The 23892-nt window shown below is 36.0% G+C and overlaps 3 protein-coding genes and 1 long non-coding RNA gene across 5 annotated transcripts; all 4 read left to right on the top strand.

The window, feature by feature from the left end:
- Window positions 1-1955: 1955 nt before the first annotated feature.
- LOC113052412 (immunoglobulin kappa light chain-like) lies at window positions 1956-6016 on the top strand. The gene is made up of 5 exons (XM_026216856.1): window positions 1956-1982; window positions 4944-5010; window positions 5107-5463; window positions 5567-5920; window positions 6009-6016. The coding sequence occupies exons 1-5, from the start codon at window positions 1956-1958 to the stop codon at window positions 6014-6016; spliced, it is 813 nt and encodes a 270-aa protein (XP_026072641.1).
- Window positions 6017-6069: 53 nt separating this feature from the next.
- LOC113052520 (uncharacterized) lies at window positions 6070-6587 on the top strand. The gene is made up of 3 exons (XR_003277055.1): window positions 6070-6153; window positions 6273-6307; window positions 6461-6587. It is a non-coding gene; the product is annotated as an uncharacterized LOC113052520 (long non-coding RNA).
- An 8357-nt stretch (window positions 6588-14944) lies between these two features.
- LOC113051933 (immunoglobulin kappa light chain) lies at window positions 14945-18012 on the top strand. Of its 2 annotated transcripts, XM_026216123.1 has the most exons (6): window positions 14945-15004; window positions 15101-15457; window positions 15561-15914; window positions 16028-16144; window positions 16267-16301; window positions 17350-18012. In XM_026216123.1, exons 1-6 carry the CDS (start codon window positions 14959-14961, stop codon window positions 17473-17475), a joined length of 1035 nt encoding a protein of 344 aa, XP_026071908.1. In that variant the 5' UTR covers window positions 14945-14958; the 3' UTR covers window positions 17476-18012. The 2 variants fall into 2 exon arrangements, with proteins under 2 accessions (XP_026071908.1, XP_026071909.1); XM_026216124.1 differs by lacking the exons at window positions 16028-16144; window positions 16267-16301.
- A 2900-nt stretch (window positions 18013-20912) lies between these two features.
- Window positions 20913-22654, top strand: LOC113052414 (immunoglobulin kappa light chain-like). Its single transcript, XM_026216857.1, has 6 exons — window positions 20913-20962; window positions 21041-21397; window positions 21512-21865; window positions 21954-22064; window positions 22184-22218; window positions 22532-22654. Exons 1-6 carry the CDS (start codon window positions 20917-20919, stop codon window positions 22652-22654), a joined length of 1026 nt encoding a protein of 341 aa, XP_026072642.1. The 5' UTR covers window positions 20913-20916.
- The last annotated feature ends 1238 nt before the right edge of the window (window positions 22655-23892 follow it).

Consider the following 23892-nt stretch of genomic DNA (forward strand, 5'->3'; position numbering starts at 1 on the left):
GGTATGTGTGTGTATTGTACAATTGTTCATTTAATTAGCCAATTTCATTTATTATACGTAGTAATAGGCTGAATTTCAAATAGGTAGCCTAATTCTAATATAGCCTACGCAATGACTATCCATTACATTTTTATATTTATGTAGCCTACACAACAATATTATTTTACACTGTAATTCTTTTGTTTTTAACATTTATAATTTTTGTGTGATGTGTATCCCTGTGTGTGATAAGCAAAGTCAACGTGAACTGTGGACCCGCCCAGAGGCGCATTTTCTACCAATGCGCCGCCCCCCCCAGACATAATTAAGGTGATTTCTCAAATCAAATATAATTTCTTAACTTATCCAACTACCGTATTTTTCGGACTACGAGTTGCACCTAAGTTTAAGTCACATCAGTCCAAAAATACGCCCTGACAAGGAAAAAAAAACATATATAAGTCACACTGGACTATAAGTCGCATTTATTTAGAACCAAAAACCAATAGAAAACATTACTGTCTACAGCTGCGAGAGGGCGCTCTATGTTTTCAGTGTAGACTACAGGAGCACTGAGCAGCACAGAGCGCCCTCTCGCGGCTGTAGACGGTAATGTTTTAACTTTAACTTCAATGGTAATCAGGGAGAGCAAGCGAGAGTGCAGTCAATCGCTTCTGTCATTGTCGTCCTGAGCTCATTCTTCACTCGTTTTAGAAAAAACTTTCGATCCCTGGAACATTTTGAACTGTAGCTAAACGTCTAGCGTCCTTGTCTTTCTTTAACTTTCTTTTTGCAAAACCACTCAATTGACGTCTGTCCATTTTGGTTCATTTTCTGTAGCCGTTAAAAAAATACACATTTGCACGTACTTGTTGTGGACCAACTCAACTCTGACAGACTGGGGACGGAAGGAGGTGAATGATAATGGTCATGTAATCTTTATTTATTTATAATTTATTATTATTATTATTATTAAGTTAGTGTTCATAAACGAGTTATGCATGGTCTTTTAAGAATTTTAAGTTAATAATAAAACAATTTACGAAAAAGATTTTTAAACCTTATGTCATGTGGTGCCCCCCTAGTTGTTGTGAATGGTTGGTGCCCCTGGGCACTGGCCCAAGTTCCCTTATGGGTAATCCTATGGGTAATAATATGGGTATGTGTGTGTATTGTACAATTGTTCATTTAATTAGCCAATTTCATTTATTATACGTAGTAATAGGCTGAATTTCAAATAGGTAGCCTAATTCTAATATAGCCTACGCAATGACTATCCATTACATTTTTATATTTATGTAGCCTACACAACAATATTATTTTACACTGTAATTCTTTTGTTTTTAACATTTATAATTTTTGTGTGATGTGTATCCCTGTGTGTGATAAGCAAAGTCAACGTGAACTGTGGACCCGCCCAGAGGCGCATTTTCTACCAATGCGCTCTTTAAATATATATATATATATATATATATATATATATATATATATATATATTGCACCATTGATTTTAGACTTTAGACCAGGTTTGAACTGGTCTATGGCGCAGTCTATTTTCAGCTCCTTAAAATACCAATGACAGTGACAGTGACATGACATTCAGCCAAGTATGGTGACCCATACTCAGAATTTGTGCTCTGCATTTAACCCATCCGAAGTGCACACACACAGAGCAGTGAACACACACACACACACTGACTACGTTTACATGCAGCCAATAACCCGTTCAAAACCGGGATATTAGCAATAACCCGGTCGCGCACGGCCATGTAAACACTGGCAAAAACCCTGGATACGTTCATATCCGGTTTTTAAAAACCGGGATATTATACCTGGGGTACCCCTTTTCTAACCCGAATATTTGGTCTTGTAAACGCATTTCGGCATATCCCCATCAAAATGAGTGTTCTGCTCATGTTCTATTTGCAAGGAATCTTGGTCTTTTGAGTCTTTGGATACAGGAAGAAGAATTGGAAATGACGTCTTACGTCCAGACGCTAACCGTGCGTCGCTGTTTACATCGGGATATTGGCGACTGATTACACATTCCATGTATACGGGAGTAACTCTCTCTGCTCACGCATGTAAACGGGTTATCCCGAATGTTTTAGAAACCCAAATAGTGACCGACCATAACCCGAATTTTAACAGCTTGTAAACGTAGTCACTGTGAACACACACCCAGAGCAGTGGGCAGCCATTTATGCTGCGGCGCCCAGGGAGCAGTTGGGGGTTCGATGCCTTGCTCAAGGGCACCTAAGTCGTGGTATTGAAGGTGGAGAGAGAACTGTACATGCACTCCCCCCACACACAATTCCTGCTGGCCCAGGACTCGAACTCACAACCTTTCGATTGGGAGTCCGACTCTCTAACCATTAGGCCACGACTTCCCATGTGCCAGCAATGCGCCTGAACACGCCTCTTTTTTTAGACCAGCAAATTAAACAACGTGGCGCTGGACGGGAAAATGCGAACAGGGCCAGACTGAAACTAGCAAACACACTAGCGCTGCCTCAATCTCCTCAATCTCAATCAGTTTAATGCCGGATTCGCACAAAGATTATTCTTGAAAGATGGAGCAGTTCCCTCTCAGTTCAGAGAAGGCGTTGTTTATGGACCACAACCGGTAAGTGTATTTTATTATTTAAGTTGGTGCGTTTAACAGTTTCTTGTAACGTATTACACAAAGGGCAACGCTGTTTAGCTTTGTTAACTAGATGTTAAGGCTGTGCAAAAAAACGAATGCGATTTTCATGCGCATCTCGTCAGTAAAAACGCTCCTGTGATTATAAGTACATCTCCAGCACATGCTCCTGCCCACTTGCTTCTCAAAACGAGTCCAATCGTGTAACCAGGAGGGCAGCATGCTCTAATCTGCTGTCGAATCACAACACAGGAACCGCTGGCCCAATCAGAACTCGTTACGTATTTCTGAAGGAGGGACTTCATAGAACAAAGAAGTCATCAGCCCGTTTTTATGACAGTGAAAACAGAGGAATACAGATAGGTGAATTGTGTGAAAAATACTGTTTTTTTTACACTCGAAACATGTGAACACTTGTTATATTGCACACTGTAAACACAATCAGAGCTTCAAAAAGCGAGGACCTTTAATAAACATTTTACGTGTTTGCCCTGACAAACAGATGGATTTGCTTGCACAGAGAGAACACAGAGAGTTTTGATGTTGGGCCAAATTTTGTGGTTCCTGTGGCTCAGTGGCAGAGCGTTGCTTTACCAGTATGAAAGGTTGTGGGTGCAAGTCCTATGGAGCACTCCGGTAAAAAGCTAATCATAGCCTGAATGCACTGTAAGTCATTTTGGATAAATGCATCTGCTAAATGTAAATGATTGTTTTTGGAACGTGAGGACATTTCTCTCTCTCTCTCTCTCTCTTTCCGTACATTAGCTAATTGTTAATGTTAGTTTTGGTTTGTCTTTACAAAACTAGGACTGAATTTTTGTGACTATGTTGTAGTTGTTAAATTAGCATTTTATTGTTAATTTTATGTATCATCATTTCCTAGGAATTACATGAGCCAGTTCACACTGTGATAGGCCATGCACTTGTACTACTCAGATGATATGCTCATTTTAAGATTCTTGGCTGTAACATTGTAACGTTCGTAGTCACGAGAAGAAGGAGGTGGGAACCAGTGAACATTTAAATAAAACTTTAATAATAAAATAAACACAAAACAGCGCGATAGCCCCTTGTGAATGACTGTCGTGCACGAACAGAAACATAACACAAAATAAAATCCAGGCCTGAAAAAAAAAAAAAAAAATCCTCTCCCGTCCAGCACTGTTGACACTCCTCCTTTTATCCTTCCAAAACTCGAGACCAGTGAGTGGGGCAGGTGTCACACATTCTCATTAACTCCACCAGCCTCGCTCCATTCCTATGTTACTTGAAGTGTGTTTTGAGAGACTATTGTGTTTGGATAATAAAGTAAAATAGTATCTCTGAATTGAAGCCCAAAAGTTTAATTTTGTATCGAATCCTTGAATTGTTCTCCAAATAACAGGTCAGCTTTAAGGAATATGTGGATGTGTCTCCTTCAACAGACTATTGTTGATACTTTTATTGGGGATAAATTTAACAAAAATTGCAAAATGAAACCATTCAAAATGAAATTAAGCTAAAATAAGTCACACTGAACACACTAAGTACAGTAGATCTAATTGGCAGCTGACATTATTTGCAATTGTGTTTCTCATGTCTTCGCCATACTAGTCTGTAATGAGATTTTATTAAGGGAATTTAGTTCCGCCCTTTTTTCTAAAACAACCAGTCAAATTTCAAAGTGTCAGTGTTTGATCTTTAAACACTGCGGTATATATAAAGAGGAAGCAGCCTGAAATAAGACATACACTTTCAGCCAAATAACCAGGGACTTTAATATCTTTTAAATACATATTTTAATTGTACTGCGTGATCTAAGCGGAATCTAAGCGGAACATACTGGATCTGTTTTACCTCAATCGTTATTAGATGACTGTAATATAAAATTCACATCTTTTTATTAAGGTTGTAAGTAATCCCTTTAAACATTTAAGATCTTTACCATATTAAGGATAGCAAAACTATGTGTACCTGTATGTATGTATGTATGTGTGTATATATATATATATATATATATATATATATATATATATATATATATATATATGTGTGTGTGTGTGTGTGTGTGTGTGTGTGTATGTATGTATATATATATATATATATATATATATATATATATATATATATATATATGTGTGTGTGTGTGTGTGTGTGTGTGTGTGAGAGTACTTTTATTAACAAAATAAAATGATTGAGCTCTCTTATCTGAATTGATTTGAATATTAACAGAGTCAGTATGTTTAAATTGTTAGTGATCTAAAGGTTATTAATTTTGTCCACTTAAACACACTTGTATGTACCAGACTTCTCTATTCATGTGTGCTTATTTCTCTTTTAGATTAAGTACAGGTGCTGCAAAATGAAGTTTAGAGTTTTGTCTACCCTTTTTCTTCTCACATTTGCAAGTAAGTTTAAAACTGTATTTTAATTGCCCATTTTATTTCACATTTATGTTTGTTACCATGTTACCATTTGTTGCCATTTCCACTTTTTGCTTTTAGATGTTACATGTGAAAGTGATGATTTTATTCATCAACATCCGTTGCTAGTTGCTGAATTTGGAAGCAATGTGATTTTACCCTGCTCTCACTCAGATGACTTTATAAACTCTGTTTCGTGGTATAAACATTCTTTTGGCAAGAAACCACTTCTCGTAGCATATTCAGAACACGGCTCTGGAAGTGTTAAATATCAAAATGGCTTCAAAAATACAAATAAATATCGTATCAGAACTGGAAATGGCTCTTTTAATTTGACCATCATACACTTGGAAGAATATGATTTTGCAACCTACTATTGTGCTGTGAGATTTTTAAACATCGTTAAATTTGGAGAAGGGACAATTCTTCTACATAAAGGTGAGTTTATGACAATATACTGAGCTTCACCCACAATCTGACTTTACATATATGTGTTGTTTTAATGTATTTACAGTTAAATTGAATGTTACGTTTCTTTCAGAGAGTGATGGAATAAGAAGCACCACAGTTCTCCAGCGGCCAGTATCTGACAGACTTCATCCAGGAGATTCAGTGACTCTGCAGTGTTCGGTCATCAGTCAGATCTGTGCAGGAGAATACAGCGTCTACTGGTTCAGACATTCATCAGAACATTCTCATCCAGGACTCATTTACACCAGTGATAACAGGAGTGATCAGTGTATGGAGAGATCAGAGAATGGCTTTTCTACCCAGAGCTGTGTCTACAGTCTCTCTCAGACTGAACTCAGATCATCTGATGCTGGGATTTATTACTGCGCTGTTGCCACATGTGGGAAGATACACTTTGGAAATGGAACTAAGTTGATCATTGAAGGTAACATTTGATTTGCTAGAAATTATTTTAGTACCACAATGATTTTGGTCATAAGTTGAAAGTGATGTATTTTATGTATTTATTGTAGCACATTAAATCTCACATCTATGTGACTATTTCAGATTTACAGTTCACATGGAACCCAATTACTGTAATTCTGGCAACACTGAACATCATGACCATGATTGTGATTACAATTCTGCTGATAGTGATTCAAAAGATCCACATTAGAGGTATTGTTGTGCTTCTTTGTCTGTACGTTTACTGTACAACAACTAGCTTCATGTTTTTATAAGAGCCACATATATCATCATCATATTTTAACCATAAATTTTGATTTGCATTAATCCAGATACCTTGAATCATCCCAGAAAACAATGGAAGCAGGTAATTACTTTCTTTTCTCATAGTTTAAATACAGAACGTGATTAAAATAAACACATTATATGTACAAAACTGTGACATTGTATAGTAGATTATATAGCAGATTTGTATCAGAATTCCAAATTATGTTTTTATTTCCAATTTTTCTCTTGGCAGATCGTGGATACTGATACTTTAAACCCAGAAGAGACACGAGTCCTTTATACCCATTCCATCAAGCACTAGCTGACAGTAATGATGGCTGAAAACATTATTACCGCATATTTGTTGAGGACTGATGATTATGTTGGCGAACATGATTTTTTTCTAATGACTGTAATATTCATAATATGTGTACAAGTTCACATTTTAATGTTGCGTTGGATAACAGCATCTGTTAAATAATCATGAAAATGCTGTTTGACTGGTTAAGTTCTGTTATTGTTCTCTTGCTTTTTAAGTATTTAATTTTTGGATATAAAAACCAAGAATGTGGTAGAATAAAATAATATCTCTTTACTGTCTTTCTGCAATCTCTGTCAAGACTCCATAATAGGAATATTTAATTGCTCAGAGTTTACTCTTTCATTCTAGTTGTGATTCTCATGTATTTCTCATTTTAGTATTAACGGTGTCTCAGATATTTCTCCTAAAAATCCTTAAGATAAATAAAGTAAACATAACTGATACATGATACAAATCTGAAAGAAATTAGTCCAAAATGAGAATGGACTGTGTGAAATATGGGAGATCTCTTTATTGTTTTGCTGTAATTTCTTTCAAGACCCCATTATAAAAATGTTTTACAGTTTGCGCTCTCTTTTTTTCTTGATTATTTTGGGTTTTTTACCTTTAATTGTCAGGACAATAGGAAAAGAGTTATGAAACTACTGGACCGGTGAGAAGGAAACAGGAGCAGGAAAGCACCTTTAGCTGGGACTTTAGCTGTCTGAGATGCACTTGTGCTTTCACATATGTGCTGCCCACAAGGCTATGACTCTTGACAGGTTACTCTGCTCAGGATACTAAGGGCTGATCCTTTTATATGTCTCAATGAGATAATCAGATTTTTCTTAAGATGTCTTCAATTTTATTTTAGGAGAAGTGTGACTGCACCATTAATAATAATTGCTGTTAATAGTATTCATCGTCTGGCAGACTACTATGGAAGCATATGGGTTTGCAATATTCAATTTGGAATGTAATATGCAAAATAACGATGCAATATGTAAAATGGCAATGCATTTCTGTATTTACATTTACGTTTTCCAATACTTATCCAAAGAGACAGAACTATTTGCACTGTATTTATCAGTGGGACAATATTCATACAATACTACAACCTAGAAATAATTTGCAGGTCTCAGCAGCACGAATTATGTGCCCAGCTACATCTGATTCAAATATTATGCTAATTAACATGAGCGGTGGTTTCAGACATTACAATGCTTCACTCGCACTGACTCTTATTCTGTTTGAAAGAATGAAAAGGCAGAGCTGAAGGTGGAGGGATTCAACCAATCAGATGAAAGCAGCGTTTCAGCTCTGTCCACAAGTGCAAATATTGAAGCCATAAACCGAAATGATCAAAATGTACACGGACCATCTGTCCTGTCCATGTTCTCTCACTTGAATCGTCTTCTTGAGTCTCGAGTCTCTTGACCTTCTGCAAGCCCCGCCTTTTTCACGCAGTGATTGACATGGCGGGAGGGGGCGGACACGTGATCGGCTCAGAATGCATTTTCAATGTGCACATTGAATTTTGCTCATTTCATTGCGGGAAATTTAATGAAAATGCAATCGTAAGTGTCCTGACTGTGAGTGTTAATGCAATTAAGAAAAATAGCATTTGAATGATAATTTTGCCACAGTTTTTGCTTGAACATGTTATACATATCTAATCCCTTCTGTAATACATTTTCATTTAATTTTGCAACGTATAAACCGTTAAATTAGTGTTCATTTTACATATTAAAACTAGTGTGTGAAATGGCAAATGAAAATTATGTAATTTAATTTTCTTTTTAATTTTGCACCATACCTTGCACAAATGTATTGGAAAATGCAAATGTAAATACAGAAATGCATTGCCATTTTACATATTGCATCGTCATTTTGCATATTACATTCCAAATTGAATATTGCTACCCATATGCTTCCATAGACTACGTCTTGTATTATTTTTTTCTTCTGAAAAAGCTTGTCATATGCGCACAAACTGACAGTCACCACTTATAAGCTACTACTAAATATTATAGAAACGTAATTTTCTGTAAAGTTGCTTTGTAACGATTTTGTATTGTTAAAAAAGCTATAAAAATAAACTTGAATTGAATTGAATTGAATATGATATATTAAATACTAAAATTATGTAATTTAAACAGTATTTAAAGGTGCAGTAGGAGTTCTTGGAAAATGCTAACTTTAGCCTGCTAGCACAGAAAGCGAATGTCCCACCCTTTATTGTGCAATTAAACATGGTCTACAACAAAACAACTTCAAATATGACAGTCCATGTATTGTGTTTTTACTGAAATGGTATTGATAAATGACATTATAGATATCCAGAGGGGAGACAAAATAAAATAAAAAGAGATCTCTTTAACATCCCAAATATTTCTGGTAGACAGAGGTTACTTCAACATCAAATGGAAACTTCCCCCAAAAAAAGAAAAATCAAAGTGAGATCTCTTTAACATCTAAAATATTTATCTTAGGTTAAGATTGAGATTGAGAATGCTTCTCAAGCTTGTCACATTTGTCACAACACTCTCACATTTGTCTCCTTTAAAGTTTTAGTAGAGATCTCAATAACATAATGCATTGTGCTCAGGTTTTCTCTTATGCTAAAAAATCTCCTTTAAAGACAGATATAAATCTATTTACAAAGTGTGCACCAAGTCAAGTACTTGAAAGGCTCTAAATAAAGGAGAAAAACAAATAAATTCGGAGTTTAAGATGAATCACATAGAAATAAGGATAATGTTACTTTTTATATGATTATGTTTATTTGCTTAGACACACTTTGTTGGAAATAGTAATAGCAAAGCTGATTTACAGAAAAAAGTAACCCTGGAGCTTATCTTTACTGAAAGGCAAATAAATGGCCTATGTCTTGATTATTAATTGACTAATTTTATTATTAATACATATTATATGTGTTGCTCCCTTGGACAATAACGACAACATAATTTGCTTTTCTGTAGATTTATTTGCTCGGTTGTTTTTTCCTTTGTGCTTTCTGCAACAGATTTGAGTTGCAAGCTTTAACAAGAACAATGTCTATGCTGCCCTTATTCTCTAACCTTTTTACCTACATGTCTTTCTTCACACAGCGCCCCCAACAGTATACATCTTTTTTCTGACATATTGTTACTGCAAATGAGCTACAAAAATTTTTTTGAAACCAATTAAATAATTTTTTGAGTTCATTACACCCTCCCCCTAAAAAATAAATACAAATAAAATGTTTAAAAATATGTCTTTATTTATTTATATTTTACTATTTCTGGGTAAATATTTAAAATGTAAGTTCCCTTTCATCCGGTCAATCTTGATGCCTTGTCGGTGACTGACCCAAAATGGGTATCGCTTCGATAGACCAATCTAATTTGAGTGTAAACTAAACAAGCCAATGCACATTGGCATGCAATTATTGGATGTAGCTGCCGCTGATCACTGCGTGAGTATAAGAAGGCAGCAGGTGCAATGCATACCAGCTTTTCGCCTCAGAGCTGAGCGACAGTATCGTTCTGCTTACCTCAACTGTGTCTGTGGTGAACTGCGGGTTTGGCACGCTCTCGGAAGCTTTGTGTGTTGGCGAGACGGCGCTTCAGCGGCGGTCATTCCTGTGTCAAGTTGATTCCACACTTTAGGCCGCACTACCCAGCACCTCTGATCCAGTGGAGGAACCCACGGAATGCCCACGGTAGATCCTTCCCGGGCCTGTAGACACTCGGATAGATTGTGGATGCCATAGCCCTGGCTTATCAGGCTCAGGGTGTGCCTTGTTCGTTCAGGTTGCAAGCTCACTCAACTAGAAGTGTTTCATCCTCCTGGGCGCTGGCTCTTGGCGCCTTGCTGACAGATATTTGTAGAGCTGCGGGCTGGGCAAGCCCTAACACGTTCGCTAGGTTCTATAGCCTTCATGTAGAGCCGGTTTCCTCCTGTGTTCTCACGTCAAATGGGTATTGGCACTGAGAGGCCCCGATTATTGTCTGCTTGCTTAAACTGCCCCAGAGTGTCCGTACTGTAGACCCTGTTGAGATCCTCCACCACCCTAGGCAGCTGGACGTGGTGGAATGTCCAGCGCCAGGCCTTTATGATGAATCCGTGAGAACCATGGAAGGCTGTGTTCCATATTGAGACCTAAATGGTACTCGTATGTGTATAGTCCACGCTAAAGCCTTGGAGCCCATGTTTCCCCGGCAGACTTCTTCCTTCCCAAGAGAGTTTTAATCACCTCGAAATTCTCCAAACACTCCTAAATGGATGCTATATGTGTATTTGCCCCTGAGACCTCCTACGGGAGGGATGGGGCTTCCGCAGCATGACTGTTCCAAGCGGAATGGCTATGTTTTCCCAGTGTTATCCAGTCTCACCCAGTGAGGCAGTGCTTTGACAATGGTGGGTGGAACTATTGTTCCGAGCCCCGGCCTACACCTAATAGGGGTACAGGCGGCTGGCACAGGGCACTGGAAGGGGCAGCACCCATGGCGCTTTGGTAGTTCCCATTTTGCATCAGTCACCAACATGGCGTCGAGAGTGACCGACTGAAAGGGAATGTCTTGGTTACTTATGGTAACCCTCGTTCCCTGATGGAGGGAACGGAGATGCCACGTCCCGTCACCATGGTTGCTGTACCGCCACTGAGCTGCCGGGTCTCTGGCTCGGCTCCTCAGCGAAAACCTGTTATGGATTGCACCTGCTGCCTTCTTATAATCACACAGTGATCAGCGGCATCTGGACGCAATAATTGCATGCCAATGTGCATTGGCTCGTTTAGTTTACACTCTAAGTAGTTTGGTCTATCGATATCCAATTTTGCGTCGGTCACCGACATGGCGTCTCTGTTCCCTCCTTCAGGGAATGAGGGTTACCATACGTAAGTGAGACGTTCCATTGACAGTTCGATATAGATACTTTCTCACAGCTTAACAATAAAATCAACATGTTCTACCTCCATACAGTTATGACATCACTACAATCATCTAAACTGTTATACTTAATGTGTGTTGAGAGGTGACTTGTTTTTAGGCTCGCTGGAGGGCCCCCCAAAACATCCTGTAATGACAAGTGAACACAACCACATTCACCACCACAATGTATTGACAAATTTTCTATGTCACTTTAACACTGCATTAATCTCAGAGCATTTCATCTCCATACTGTAAAAATGGTCATTAAAGCAACTGTATGTAGTTTTGTGTTTGTTTGTGGTTTTAGAAACTCCTACAGTTAAGGGAGTGGAATTTATTGTCATACATATATCCCTATCGTAATTGTCATGAATAAAAAGTGGTTCATTGTACGCCTGCATGTTGCTGCCATTAACCAATTTGCCTTTTTCACAGGATTTTGTACTTGCTCATCAAACTTACTCCCGTAAAGCCAGATATACACTCAGCAATTTCTGTCAGATTTTGAGCCAAATTCTGATTGTGCGACTCTTTTGAGTTTGGTTTTCAGGTTTGTCATGCGTCTTTTGACGTGCAGTATACAGGGGGTAACAAGAGGTGAATAGCCTCTCCTGACTGGCAGTCAGATGGTCGAATGAATTTCTGATATGTCTGAAATTTTTGATGTCCCTTGTGAAAGTATAGCACAGTTGAAGCAGAACAACGGACCTACTGCCCTAAGCTCTGTATTTTTTCCCTCACTGTCAGGGAACCAGCAGTCAAAAACAATAGGGCATTGAAAAAAATGTCAGCTAGTTTTTAGCATTGGCCAAATTAGAGAAAAATCATAATGCACAAAGGAAATCAAAATAAACAAATGTAGGCCTAATAAAAGAGGTCAACAGAACAAAACTGAACTCAAATAATTAAAGCCATGACAAACAAACTGAACTGACCCCTTCACAGAAGCTCAGGAATTTCCGCTATTCTCCTCACAGCCCACACCATGGTAACTTAAACTCAAAAGAAACCGATATTAAAAATAATATACAGTGCAGCGAACAAAATTTTGTGCACTCCAACTAGTTAAGATGTACTGATATTAAATAAAGTGTTATGAAAGAAAAGCAAACCGAGTCTGTCTTATTACTAAATATATGAAAAATATACAAAATTCATAAAATAAATTAATCAAACGATTGAAAGAAAATATTTAGATAATGCTTGCCTGCTTGTGTGTGTATGTGCATATATGTTACCACTCACTGATGTGTGGCCGCATCGTGGGCCATCACACTCAAAGCAGATTAAAGGGATAGTTCACTCTCAAAATTAAATATTGATATGTTTTAGCTTACCTCAAGGATATCCAAGATGTAGGTTTCTTTGTTTCCTCAGTATTTCCCATTTTGATATTTTTAGGTCCAACCGTTCTTGACTGTGACTCACATAATGGATGTCTATGGTCACCACCTCAAAGAGCATGCACAGAGGAGTAAAATTAAACAATTCCCCATCGTAAGTACACGCTCTGGCTTTAGTCTGTGCAAGCGCGGAAAGCCCCGGATTTGATCTCTCGCACACACACATCACACATTGTTTACCACATGATACGCCACCAATCTGCACTGTCTGAAATATAAAGCAGTAATTGTAATTAATTAATTTTTTTATAATGCACCCTATAATCGTTGCGTTTATAATAAAAATACAACACATTACTCACTCTATTGACAGTGTGCCATTGGGTCCCTCTGGCATTGGACGTCGCCTCCAATTTGTACGTGGCAAACTAAACACAACGTGCAAAACGCTGGGTCTCAACAGCGGAGAAAACTAAGGATCTTCAGTCAGGCAGGTAGGTGTGTGATGCGATACTGTCAATGTCCTCGTCGTCGTCTTGTAGTTGTTCCATTCTTGACAACATATGCTCCACTTCTGTTGGCATTTCACAACACTTGCTACTAAAACACCACCAATTTTGAAGAGATCTCTGTCTCTGAGGCTTGAAGACGTAGGGGATCGCTCCTGAGTACTTGGTCTGTGTATTCTGGTTCAAATAAATATGGTTGTGAAAAAAATTCAACATTGTCTATGGATATATTGAAATCGTCTTCCATTGCAATTTCCTGTACGTCTAAATATGTTTAGATCTTCACAGTGAAAGATAAAACTTCCGAAATCTGTATAAACCATAGGCAGTAAGTGTAAACAATGAGTGATGTTCACGCATGAGAGATGGCTTCCGGTGCTTTCCTCGCTTGCGCAGACTAAGCCAGAGGATGTCCTTGAGATAAGCTAAAACATACCAAAATTTAATTTGAGAGTGAACTATCCCTTTAAACCATGGTGACATGGTGTGTGCTACAGATAGAAGTGATGGAGGCTACACAGTTCCAGGTTCGGGAGGGTCCCACAAGTTTATTTCGCTTAATCAATTGCAGCTCGATGAATGGACCACACAGAATTCCTGAGCTTTGGCTTGACATTGCATTTGATTTACTTAAACAGTGCGAGTTGGTAACAAGACGTTACTGTAATCGCACAGTGCATGCTCAGCCTATACAGAACAGATGTATGAGGGGAGTGTGGGAAAGAAACAGAAGCCATTCTCCATATTAGAAGTCTTGAAGTCAGTGATATGAATTTAAAAACTGATATCAAGTTAAAACACTCACAGTTACTTTAAGTTGGCTTTTTTTGTTTTGTTTTGTCATTAGATTTTCACTTTTGTTCAATGTCTGTAAGCTACAGAAAAATGTTATTGTAAATGAAATTATTCTGTTGTTGATAATAGATTGTGTTTGGTCACCAGCTCTGCTTGTGAATATCCACACCTCTAAAGGAAATTTCACTCTGCCCCTTTTTCAGAAACAACCAATCAAATTTCAAAGTGTCACTGTTTGATCTTTGAACACTGCCCTATATATAAAGAGGAAACAGGCTGAAATAAGACATGATACCCAATTGACACTTTCATCCTCATAACAGGGCCCTTTAGTTCTTTTAAATACATGTTTTTATTTTATTCCATGATGGCAACCTAAGCTGAATATACTGGATCTGTTTTACTTCAATCGTTATTAAAGGACTGTAATATCATATTAACATCTTTCTCGTACGATTGTGAGTAATTCCTTTAAAAATTCAATAACTTTACCAAATTAATAATAGTAAAACTTTTTTTTTCTTAGCCAACTGTATTGTATTATTTTATTAACAAAATGTTGCCAATCAATTCTTTTTTCTCAGTAAAGTTCTTAGAATTGGATGTTAACACAGTCAGTATGTTTAAATGTTCCTGTGGCTCAGTGGTAGAGCAGCGCAAAAGGTTGTGGGTTCATTTCCCAGAGAAACATAAATAGTAATAAAATAAAAATGTATAATCTGAATGCACTGTAAGTTGCTTTGGATAAAAGCGTCTTGCAAATGCATATATGTTAAATTGTTAGTGATCTAAATGTTATTGATTTTGTCCATTTAAACACACTTGTATGTACCAGACTTCTCTATTCATGTGTGCTTATTTCTCTTTTAGATTAATACAGGTGCTGCAAAATGAAGTTTAGAGTTTTGTCTACCCTTTTTCTCCTCACATTTGCAAGTAAGTTTAAAATTGTATTTAAATTGCCCATTTGATTTCATATTTATGTTTGTAACCATGTTACCATTTGTTACCATTTCCACTTTTTGCTTTTAGATGTTACATGTGAAAGTGATGATTTTATTCATCAACATCCGTTGCTAGTTGCTGAATTTGGAAGCAATGTGATTTTACCCTGCTCTCACTCAGATGACTTTATAAACTCTGTTTCGTGGTATAAACATTCTTTTGGCAAGAAACCACTTCTCGTAGCATATTCAGAACACGGCTCTGGAAGTGTTAAATATCAAAATGGCTTCAACAATTCAAATAAATATCGTATCAGAACTGGAAATGGATCTTTTAATTTGACCATCATACACTTGGAAGAATATGATTTTGCAACCTACTATTGTGCTGTGAGATTTTTAAACATCGTTAAATTTGGAGAAGGGTCGATTCTTCTACATAAAGGTGAGTTTATGAAAATATACTGAGCTTCACCCACAATCTGACTTCACATATATGTGTTGTTTTAATGTATTTATAGTTAAATTGAATGTTACGTTTCTTTCAGAGAGTGATGGAATAAGAAGTACCACAGTTCTCCAGCGGCCAGTATCTGACAGACTTCATCCAGGAGATTCAGTGACTCTGCAGTGTTCGGTCATCAGTCAGATCTGTGCAGGAGAATACAGCGTCTACTGGTTCAGACATTCATCAGAACAATCTCATCCAGGACTCATTTACACTCGTGATAACAGGAGTGATCAGTGTATGGAGAGATCAGAGAATGGCTCTTCTACCCAGAGCTGTGTCTACAGTCTCTCTCAGACTGAACTTAGATCATCTGATGCTGGGATTTATTACTGTGCTGTTGCCACGTGTGGGAAGATACACTTTGGAAATGGAACTAAGTTGATTATTGAAGGTACATATATATTTATATTATAGTATCACACTATATTCAGTCAGCCAGTTAATAGAATATTTCTTTATAATTATGTTGCTACAGGAACTCTTAAATCTATTTAATCATTTCAGCGTCTTCAGCTTTGACCTTTTTGAATCCAGTTGTTTTAACCCTGTTCACAATCAGTATGATATCCATTATTGTGAACATATTTCTGATGAGACTGATTCACAAGAATCAAAATAAAGGTAAATATATTAAAATAAGTATATGGCAAAATTAAATAAAGTACTAATATTCAACAGTAAATTGCTATTTATGAAATGTATATGATTGAAATTAACAAAGTATATTTTATTATTATCCAAAGAAGCTCCAAAACAACCTAGAAATCAAAGGAATCAGGTAATCCATTTTTTCCCCCTTTAAGTTATAGAGAATGCAAAAAAAAAAAATTCAGATGTTTTTTTTTTTTTTTTATTAAATGATTTTAGAGGTCTGCAAAACTATTTTATACACATTTTTGTCTTTATATCAATCAACAAACAATCTTCCCTACACTACAGTTCAAAAGTTTGAAGTCAGGAGGAATTGTAATGTTTTTAAAGATGTTTAAATGTTTATGTTTAAAAAAATAAATAAAAATACTGTGATGGCAAAACTGAACTTTCAGCATATAATTCTCTCCAGTCTTCAGTGTCATAAGATCCTTCAGAAATCATTTAAGTTTAAGAAATGTATTTATAACAATGTAAAATTATTTATTGTCATTTTGATCAATTTATTGCTTCTTGATGAATTCTTGATAAATGAAATCTTAATGACCCCAAACTTTTGAATAGTGGCGTGTATGATAAATAAAGTGGTCAAAGTTTAAAGTGATAGGCCTACATCTTTACTCAAAATGGCAATTTGTAGTGCAGATTATTTTTATTAAAAGCAACATGCATCACACTACTGATAAAGAGTTGAGGCTTTAATTTAATGCTCAAGGGAAAAGAGTGGGTAGGCTAAGCAGGGCTTGAAACCGAAAAAAAAAAAAAAATCATTCGGTTCACTCAGAACAGAATCGATATTTTGACGTTTCTGTTCCTGCGTTCCTCTGATATTATTACCGTTGGAAGAAATACCGGTTAATAATGCTATTTTTTTTAATAATTTTCTTTGCCTATAATTTGCCTAATAATAATAATAAAAGTACATTGCTTTCTTTACTCAAAAAGAAATGCAAAAAAGAGAGATCTGGTAACATTAGCCAGTAGCCATTGGCAACATTAGCCATTTCGTTCTTTGAACCGGTTCAGAGCCCTGAGGCTAAGATAACCTGATTGTTTGTAGGTATTTATTTATTTTTCCTGTTTCATGTGTGTTTTCTATATATGGATGGCAATCCACAAAATGATTGTTTTTTCCAGTTACATAGTTTGATAGTTATTATATTTTTCCTCTGCAGATTGCGGAAACAGATGGCTTAAATTATGTAGCCCTGAGTTTTTCCAAAAAGCCTACCAGCTCAAAAAGATCTTCAAAGATAACCAACCAAGAAGAAACGTTTTATTCACAGATTACAAAGCAATGAGAAAATTGTTAATGCTGAGAAATTGTTGATTTATTTCTCCACTGAACTGGGTATTATCTGTATCTGTAAACTGTTAATATAATATAATGCTGTTGTACTGTTTTTAATATAATTGTATAACTTTTGTTTAACGTAAATATTTTGAACTGACACCTTTTTCATTATAAACCTTCAGTCAAGGGCCTTTCCTTAAAGTCATCAAACTATGCAATACATTTGTGATTTTAAAGGATATGTAGTTGTTGTATATGATTAAAACAGTATAATAATACTACTAATTTGTACTAATACTAATTTGTAATTTTGGGTGAGCCATTTTGTTATTCCCTTGTCAATGTAGAATCTTAATTGCGATGGTATAAAGAGTAAAGGAGAAGATTTTTGTGTCTTTGGATTCTTTGCTTTGATCTAGAGATAGAAGACCCACTGAATGATATCCACTCGGAAAAGCAAACTTTCAGTAGGATCTGTATAGTTCGGTTCATGAACAAATTACTCCTTTGAGCCTATTTTTAATCCATGGATAAATAAATAAATAAATTCTGGTGTGTAACATTGCTTGTATTATTTATTAGAGGCAATTTATTTTATATGTAAGCAAATTTGATATTAAACATTAACTGAAATTACTCGATTTGAAATAAATATAAATGAATCAAGAATTTATAAATCAAATCTGTATTATTAATATCCAGACTTTCCTGTTCCGCTAAATTCTGATTAAAGCAATAGTTCACCAAGAAGTGAAAAATTGCTCAATATTTACATCTACATACAAGATGTATGTCATCTGTACAGATTTGGAGAAATTCAGCATTGCATCACTTGATCACCAATTGATCCTGTGTGATGAATACGTGTTGACAGAATGAGAGTTCAAACAGCTAAAAAAAATGCTGTTATGTACCAGTTGTTAAAATTCATCTTTACTAAGACACCACACCAGTTTAATCACAAATTTTTGCTGTATTTTCAGCATTTCATTGATGACTGTTTCTCTGATTTTCACCTGAAATCAAGTGAGATTGAACAAAAAAGCTTGCTTGCTAAATTTGTACAATTAGTATCCTCAATTCCCAAACAATTTAACATTGTAATGCAAAGGAAAGTTGATGTGACAAAGTGTTTTGACAACTTTTTTTGGAGTGTTTCACAGCCATCAAAATCTAAATTTGTTTATACAAATACATTAGTTGGTCATTGAGAACTGTTTACTTTTGTTAATTAAATAAAGGTTAAGGAGAATGAGCAAACAACATATTCTTGATTTTATGGCATTTCACAAAACGTCCCTGTGGCGAGTGGGGCGGGGCCGAGAGGCGTGGGAACGAGGAGTGAGGCCAGGTGTAGTGATTGAAGATGAGCTGCACCTGCGCCCCACCGCCGGTATTGAGTCCCACGTAGGAGATGGAAGGATATAAAACTGGAGCGACGACCGTGAAGGAAGAGAGAGGACCAGGCCTGGGACATTATTTTATGTTTGCTTTTTATTTGCGCGCACCAGTCGTCCGCGAGGGGCTGGTGCGCTGTTTTGTATTTATTTTGAATATTAAAATTATGTTTTGATTGTGCACCGGTTCCCGCCTCCATCTTGCCGATGATTACAAAGGTTATATCATTACAGTGGGCTGTAACAATATTAACACTCCATACTCATCCGGAAGAAGGAGGCGGGAACCGGCGCACAATCAAAACATAATTTTAATATTTTTTAGGAGCAAACCCCACACAGTTTTGTGTTTCTCTCTGGAGTTTTATAGCCAGGACACTAACACAATATACACACTATATGTGGACAGGTAATGTATGCATCTTTCACTCCTAGATTTTTTGAGTGTTTTGTGTTGGTCAACTGTGAGTTTATTATTGGGCTTTTATTTTCTAACTGTATAAGTGGCAAAACACATACACAAGCACACACAAAGTGCTAAATGTAGGCTAGTTAAAGTGATAGTTTGCCCAAAAACAAAAATTTGTTCATTAATTACACACACGATGTCGCACAACCTTTCTGGACCTCGAACGTGCCCGTTTGATTTGTTGTCTATACACGGTCAGAAAACTCTCAGGTTTCATTAAAAATATCTTAATTTGTGTTCCAAAGATGAATGGAAGTCTTACGGGTCTGGAACGAAATGAGGGTAAGAAATTGATGGCATAATTCTTTGTATCTGTCAGGAGGAGTAGACCAATTCACTTTATTTAGGCATACTGCCCCCATCTGGTATGGAATGTGGAGTATGACTTGATTTTTTTGCCGGACATGACAGATGGCACCTTTAAAGCTGTAGCTGAATTGGAAACATGTTTTTTCTTAAGTATATCTTGTGTTATTGAGATAAGTTGCTTAAACTTTTAAGGTATTGGCAACATATTTATTAGGTCATCTTTAAAATGCAACATGATTGTTGCTACAGGTTATGCAGGGTTCGGCAACATATTTGTTTTGGTCATTGGTTAAGGGCAACATGCTTGTTGCTTAAGGTGTTGAGATTTTCTATCAGTTTGTGCTATCAGCAAAACTATCAGCGGGAGTTGTTGCCCCGAACGAAACCATACCGGTAATCCAAACTGTACTTGTCATTCATGATTGACCATAGTGGTCCTTTAACTTTAATCAACAGGTACATCCTCACCATAACTTATTCCAGAAAAGTCTCACTCATGTGATGAATGTTGGGTTTGGGGGAAGGGGTGTGTCTAAACTAAATCAACACCCCAGTATTTTATGTATTTTGAAAAAAAAAGAAAATAATAATCTTAAATGTTTTCAAATGCAAATTTAATTATTTATTTATTTATTTTTTTTTAAATTGATAAGTGCTTCAAATACCTATTTTAAACATATGTATCTGAAATACTGCCCATACCTGGCTCTTCTCATTAATCAAAAATGTGTTTGATTGTTTGCATTTGACAGTTTGCATATATATAGTTTGCAGATTTAGTGTGTTTCTTTTGTTGTTGTTGTTGTTGTTGTTGTTTTTTGCTTGTGCCAATTCTTACTGCCATCCTCATATGGGTGTGTGTAAAGACACAATCATGAAAATGACTCATGGCAGTATATAGTTCTGCCCCTTTCTCTAAAACAACCAGTCAAAAATCAAAGTGTCACAGTGTTTGATCTTTGAACATGGTGGAGTATAAAAGAGGAAGCATCTGAACACAACGGACACCGTCCACCACATAACCAGTTTATTTCAAACTGTGAAATGAAAAAATTAAAATTTTATTGTGCAATTGTTTTTTTGTTTTTTACTTCAGTGAGCGTAATTTATTTTTAGAGGATTATATTAGCAAATCATCTGTCTTGGAAAGTAAGTAATTCCTCTGAGCTTCATCAATTTAAATGAATAATTTTAAGTTCTTGATCATTCCAAAAATTCTCAAGACAGCTGTTTATTTTTTTCTCTTTTAGATTAAATTGCCAAGTTCTGCAGAATGAAGTTCAGAGTATTGTTTTTCGTTTCTCTCTCCATGTTTGCATGTAAGTTTGACAAGTATCTTGATTGTTGAACATTAATTTTCATATAAGATTTCCTTATCATATTACTTTTATTTTTAGGTGGCACATGTCAGATAAAGGGTGTCATTCACCAGTATCCTTTTGTAGTTGCTGAACTTGGGAGCAGTGTGATTTTACCATGCTCTTATTCATTTGACATGATACACACTGTTTCATGGTTTAAACAGACTGTTGGCAAAAAACCTCTTCTTATTGCATATTCAAATCATCTCTCAGGAGGTTTTATATATCAAAATGGCTTTGACAAGGTCGAACGGTATTCTTTTGAAGTTGGAACTAACTTTTTCAATATGAGCATCATTAACCTGAAGGAAAATGATTTTACAAACTACTATTGTGCTGTGACCTTCATGAGCACAATTGAGTTTGGAGAAGGGACGATTTTGCTACACAGTGGTGAGACTTCTTTTAAACGAGCTGTTTTGTGAGAACTTTCACTGATGTCACATATTAATTAAGTAAAATTGTATTAGTAGAAAATAACATCATCTTGATGGATTTCTTTTAAAGGTAAAGATTCTGCCAGTGGGGCCACAGTTCTCCAGCGGCCAGTATCTGACAGACTTCATCCAGGAGATTCAGTGACTCTGCAGTGTTCGGTCATCAGTCAGATCTGTGCAGGAGAATACAGCATCTACTGGTTCAGACATTCATCAGAACATTCTCATCCAGGACTCATTTACACTCGTGATAACAGGAGTGATCAGTGTATGGAGAGATCAGAGAAAGGCTCTTCTACCCAGAGCTGTGTCTACAGTCTCTCTCAGACTGAACTCAGATCATCTGATGCTGGGATTTATTACTGCGCTGTTGCCACATGTGGGAAGATACACTTTGGAAATGGAACTAAATTAATTATTGAAGGTACAGATATATTTTATTTTACTACGGAACATACCAGAACATATTTTTTTGTATATATGGTGGTACATGAAAACTGTTACTATTTCAGCATCTTTGACTTTTTGGAATCCAGTTGTTTTAACCTTGTTCGCAATAAGCATCATTTCCATTATTGTGAACATATTTCTGGTGAGACTAATTCACAAGAATCACAGAAAAGGTAAATATAATAACATACTATTGTGGTACAATTCTATAATGTACTAATATTAAACAGTAAATTGCTATTTTTGAAATTCAAATCAGTGTAATTAAAGTATTTTTTATTATTATCCAAAGAAGCTTCAAAACAACCCACAAATCAAAGGAATCAGGTAATCTATTTGTTTTTTTGCCCTGTAAATTGAAAAAGCTATTCAGATGTTTTATAATAGCACATTCCATAAATGCTGACAACTCGCAGTGATGATAAATTTTGACTGGAGGAAAATAAGTATATTTGTATCAATGTCAAAATGTAGCAACTAGATTAAAGCTTTTTTTCCTCAACATTTTGTCCTAAACTATTTCTAATGTACATGTGTGGTTTTTGTAGGCTACAGTACATTTATACCAATTCATAAAATGTCAGTTTTTTCAGTCATGTAGTTTGATGTTTTTTCTTCTTTTTGTATTTTTCCTCTGCAGACAGAATCGGATGCCTTAAATTATGTATCCCTGAGTTTTTCCAAAAGGCTTACAACCTCAAAAAGATCTTCAGGGAAAACTAGCCAAGAACAAAGTGTTTATTCACAGATCACAAAGCAATAGTTCAGTTGATTTCTAATGCAAATAAATTGTTGTTGTTAACATAATTTTTGTAGTATATTAAAATTTAACCAATCTAGACATTATGGAATAGAATAGAATAGAATACTACTTTATTGTCATTGAGCAACAACATTTAGTGCTTTTCCTCAGAGGTACATCTGACATTTTCCTTTTTTCTCTTTTATGTTTATGAACAGGATTGATACAAATAAAAATACTGTCCACAACTTTAATTCTTTTTCCCCACCACCTGTCCTTTTTGTCTGTGGCTGCTAAAGCACTTTCCTTCCAATCCATAATTTGGATGAAAAACTGTTGTGTTGACTGAGTGTTCACATTAAAGTTGAGAGGAAATGCCTTCCGGTTGATTTCAATTGCTGCGCTAGCTGACACATGAGATCCTGTAACTGCCAACAGTTCCAAAACACATGCTTGCTTGCTTGATTAATTGTTTATTTTTATTTTTGTATTCATTTATTTATTGATTTATTTATAATCCAAATTAAAAATATTGATGCAAATAGCATTGATACAACAGTACGAACTATCATGAATGCGATGGCACAATGGTCATTCAGTGCCATTTGAGTCCACATGAGGTGGTATATTTTGTGTAAAAATGGGCCAATATTTGTTTCTTTAAATGCTCATATCTTACACATGTACTGCAAGTAGGCTAAACTACCATGTCCCCAAGGAAGCTTGAATAACTTCAGCCACAAATGTAAGTAATAAACAAACAATTCCAGTTTTCCAATTTTTTTTTTCAATATTGTTGTGTATTCTTATTTACAATATTCTTAATCACAATATATTTTTGTTATTTATAAAAAATGTTATGCTTCAAGTCTTCGAAACATGTTGTGTGCCTGAATTTAATGTCCCCCCGTTACTCTGATAGAAAGCCCCTCTGAACCCACCCCTTGAATTTTCCATAATCACATTATTCTCAGGATGTAGAATAATTTCTGGTTGCAAACTATCTACAAGAAAGAGAGTATGACTTCTTAATTAACCCATTTTTCTGTGTTTTAGAATGATTCACTGATGTGCTAAAGCATAACATGTTTACTCTGTTATGCTTATTTATAGTGGAAACTGATATTCTTTTGTAATTCTGAAAACAAGGTTAATGAACAGGTTGACAGTCTTTCTGAGTGATCATTACACACTAGCTTGTTGCTCATCATGTGAGTAGAATTGTCTGACTTTAGCATAAAATGCCTCTCCTGTTACTG

The sequence above is a fragment of the Carassius auratus genome, chromosome 32 (genome assembly GCF_003368295.1).
Source record: "Carassius auratus strain Wakin chromosome 32, ASM336829v1, whole genome shotgun sequence".
NCBI lineage: Eukaryota > Metazoa > Chordata > Actinopteri > Cypriniformes > Cyprinidae > Carassius > Carassius auratus.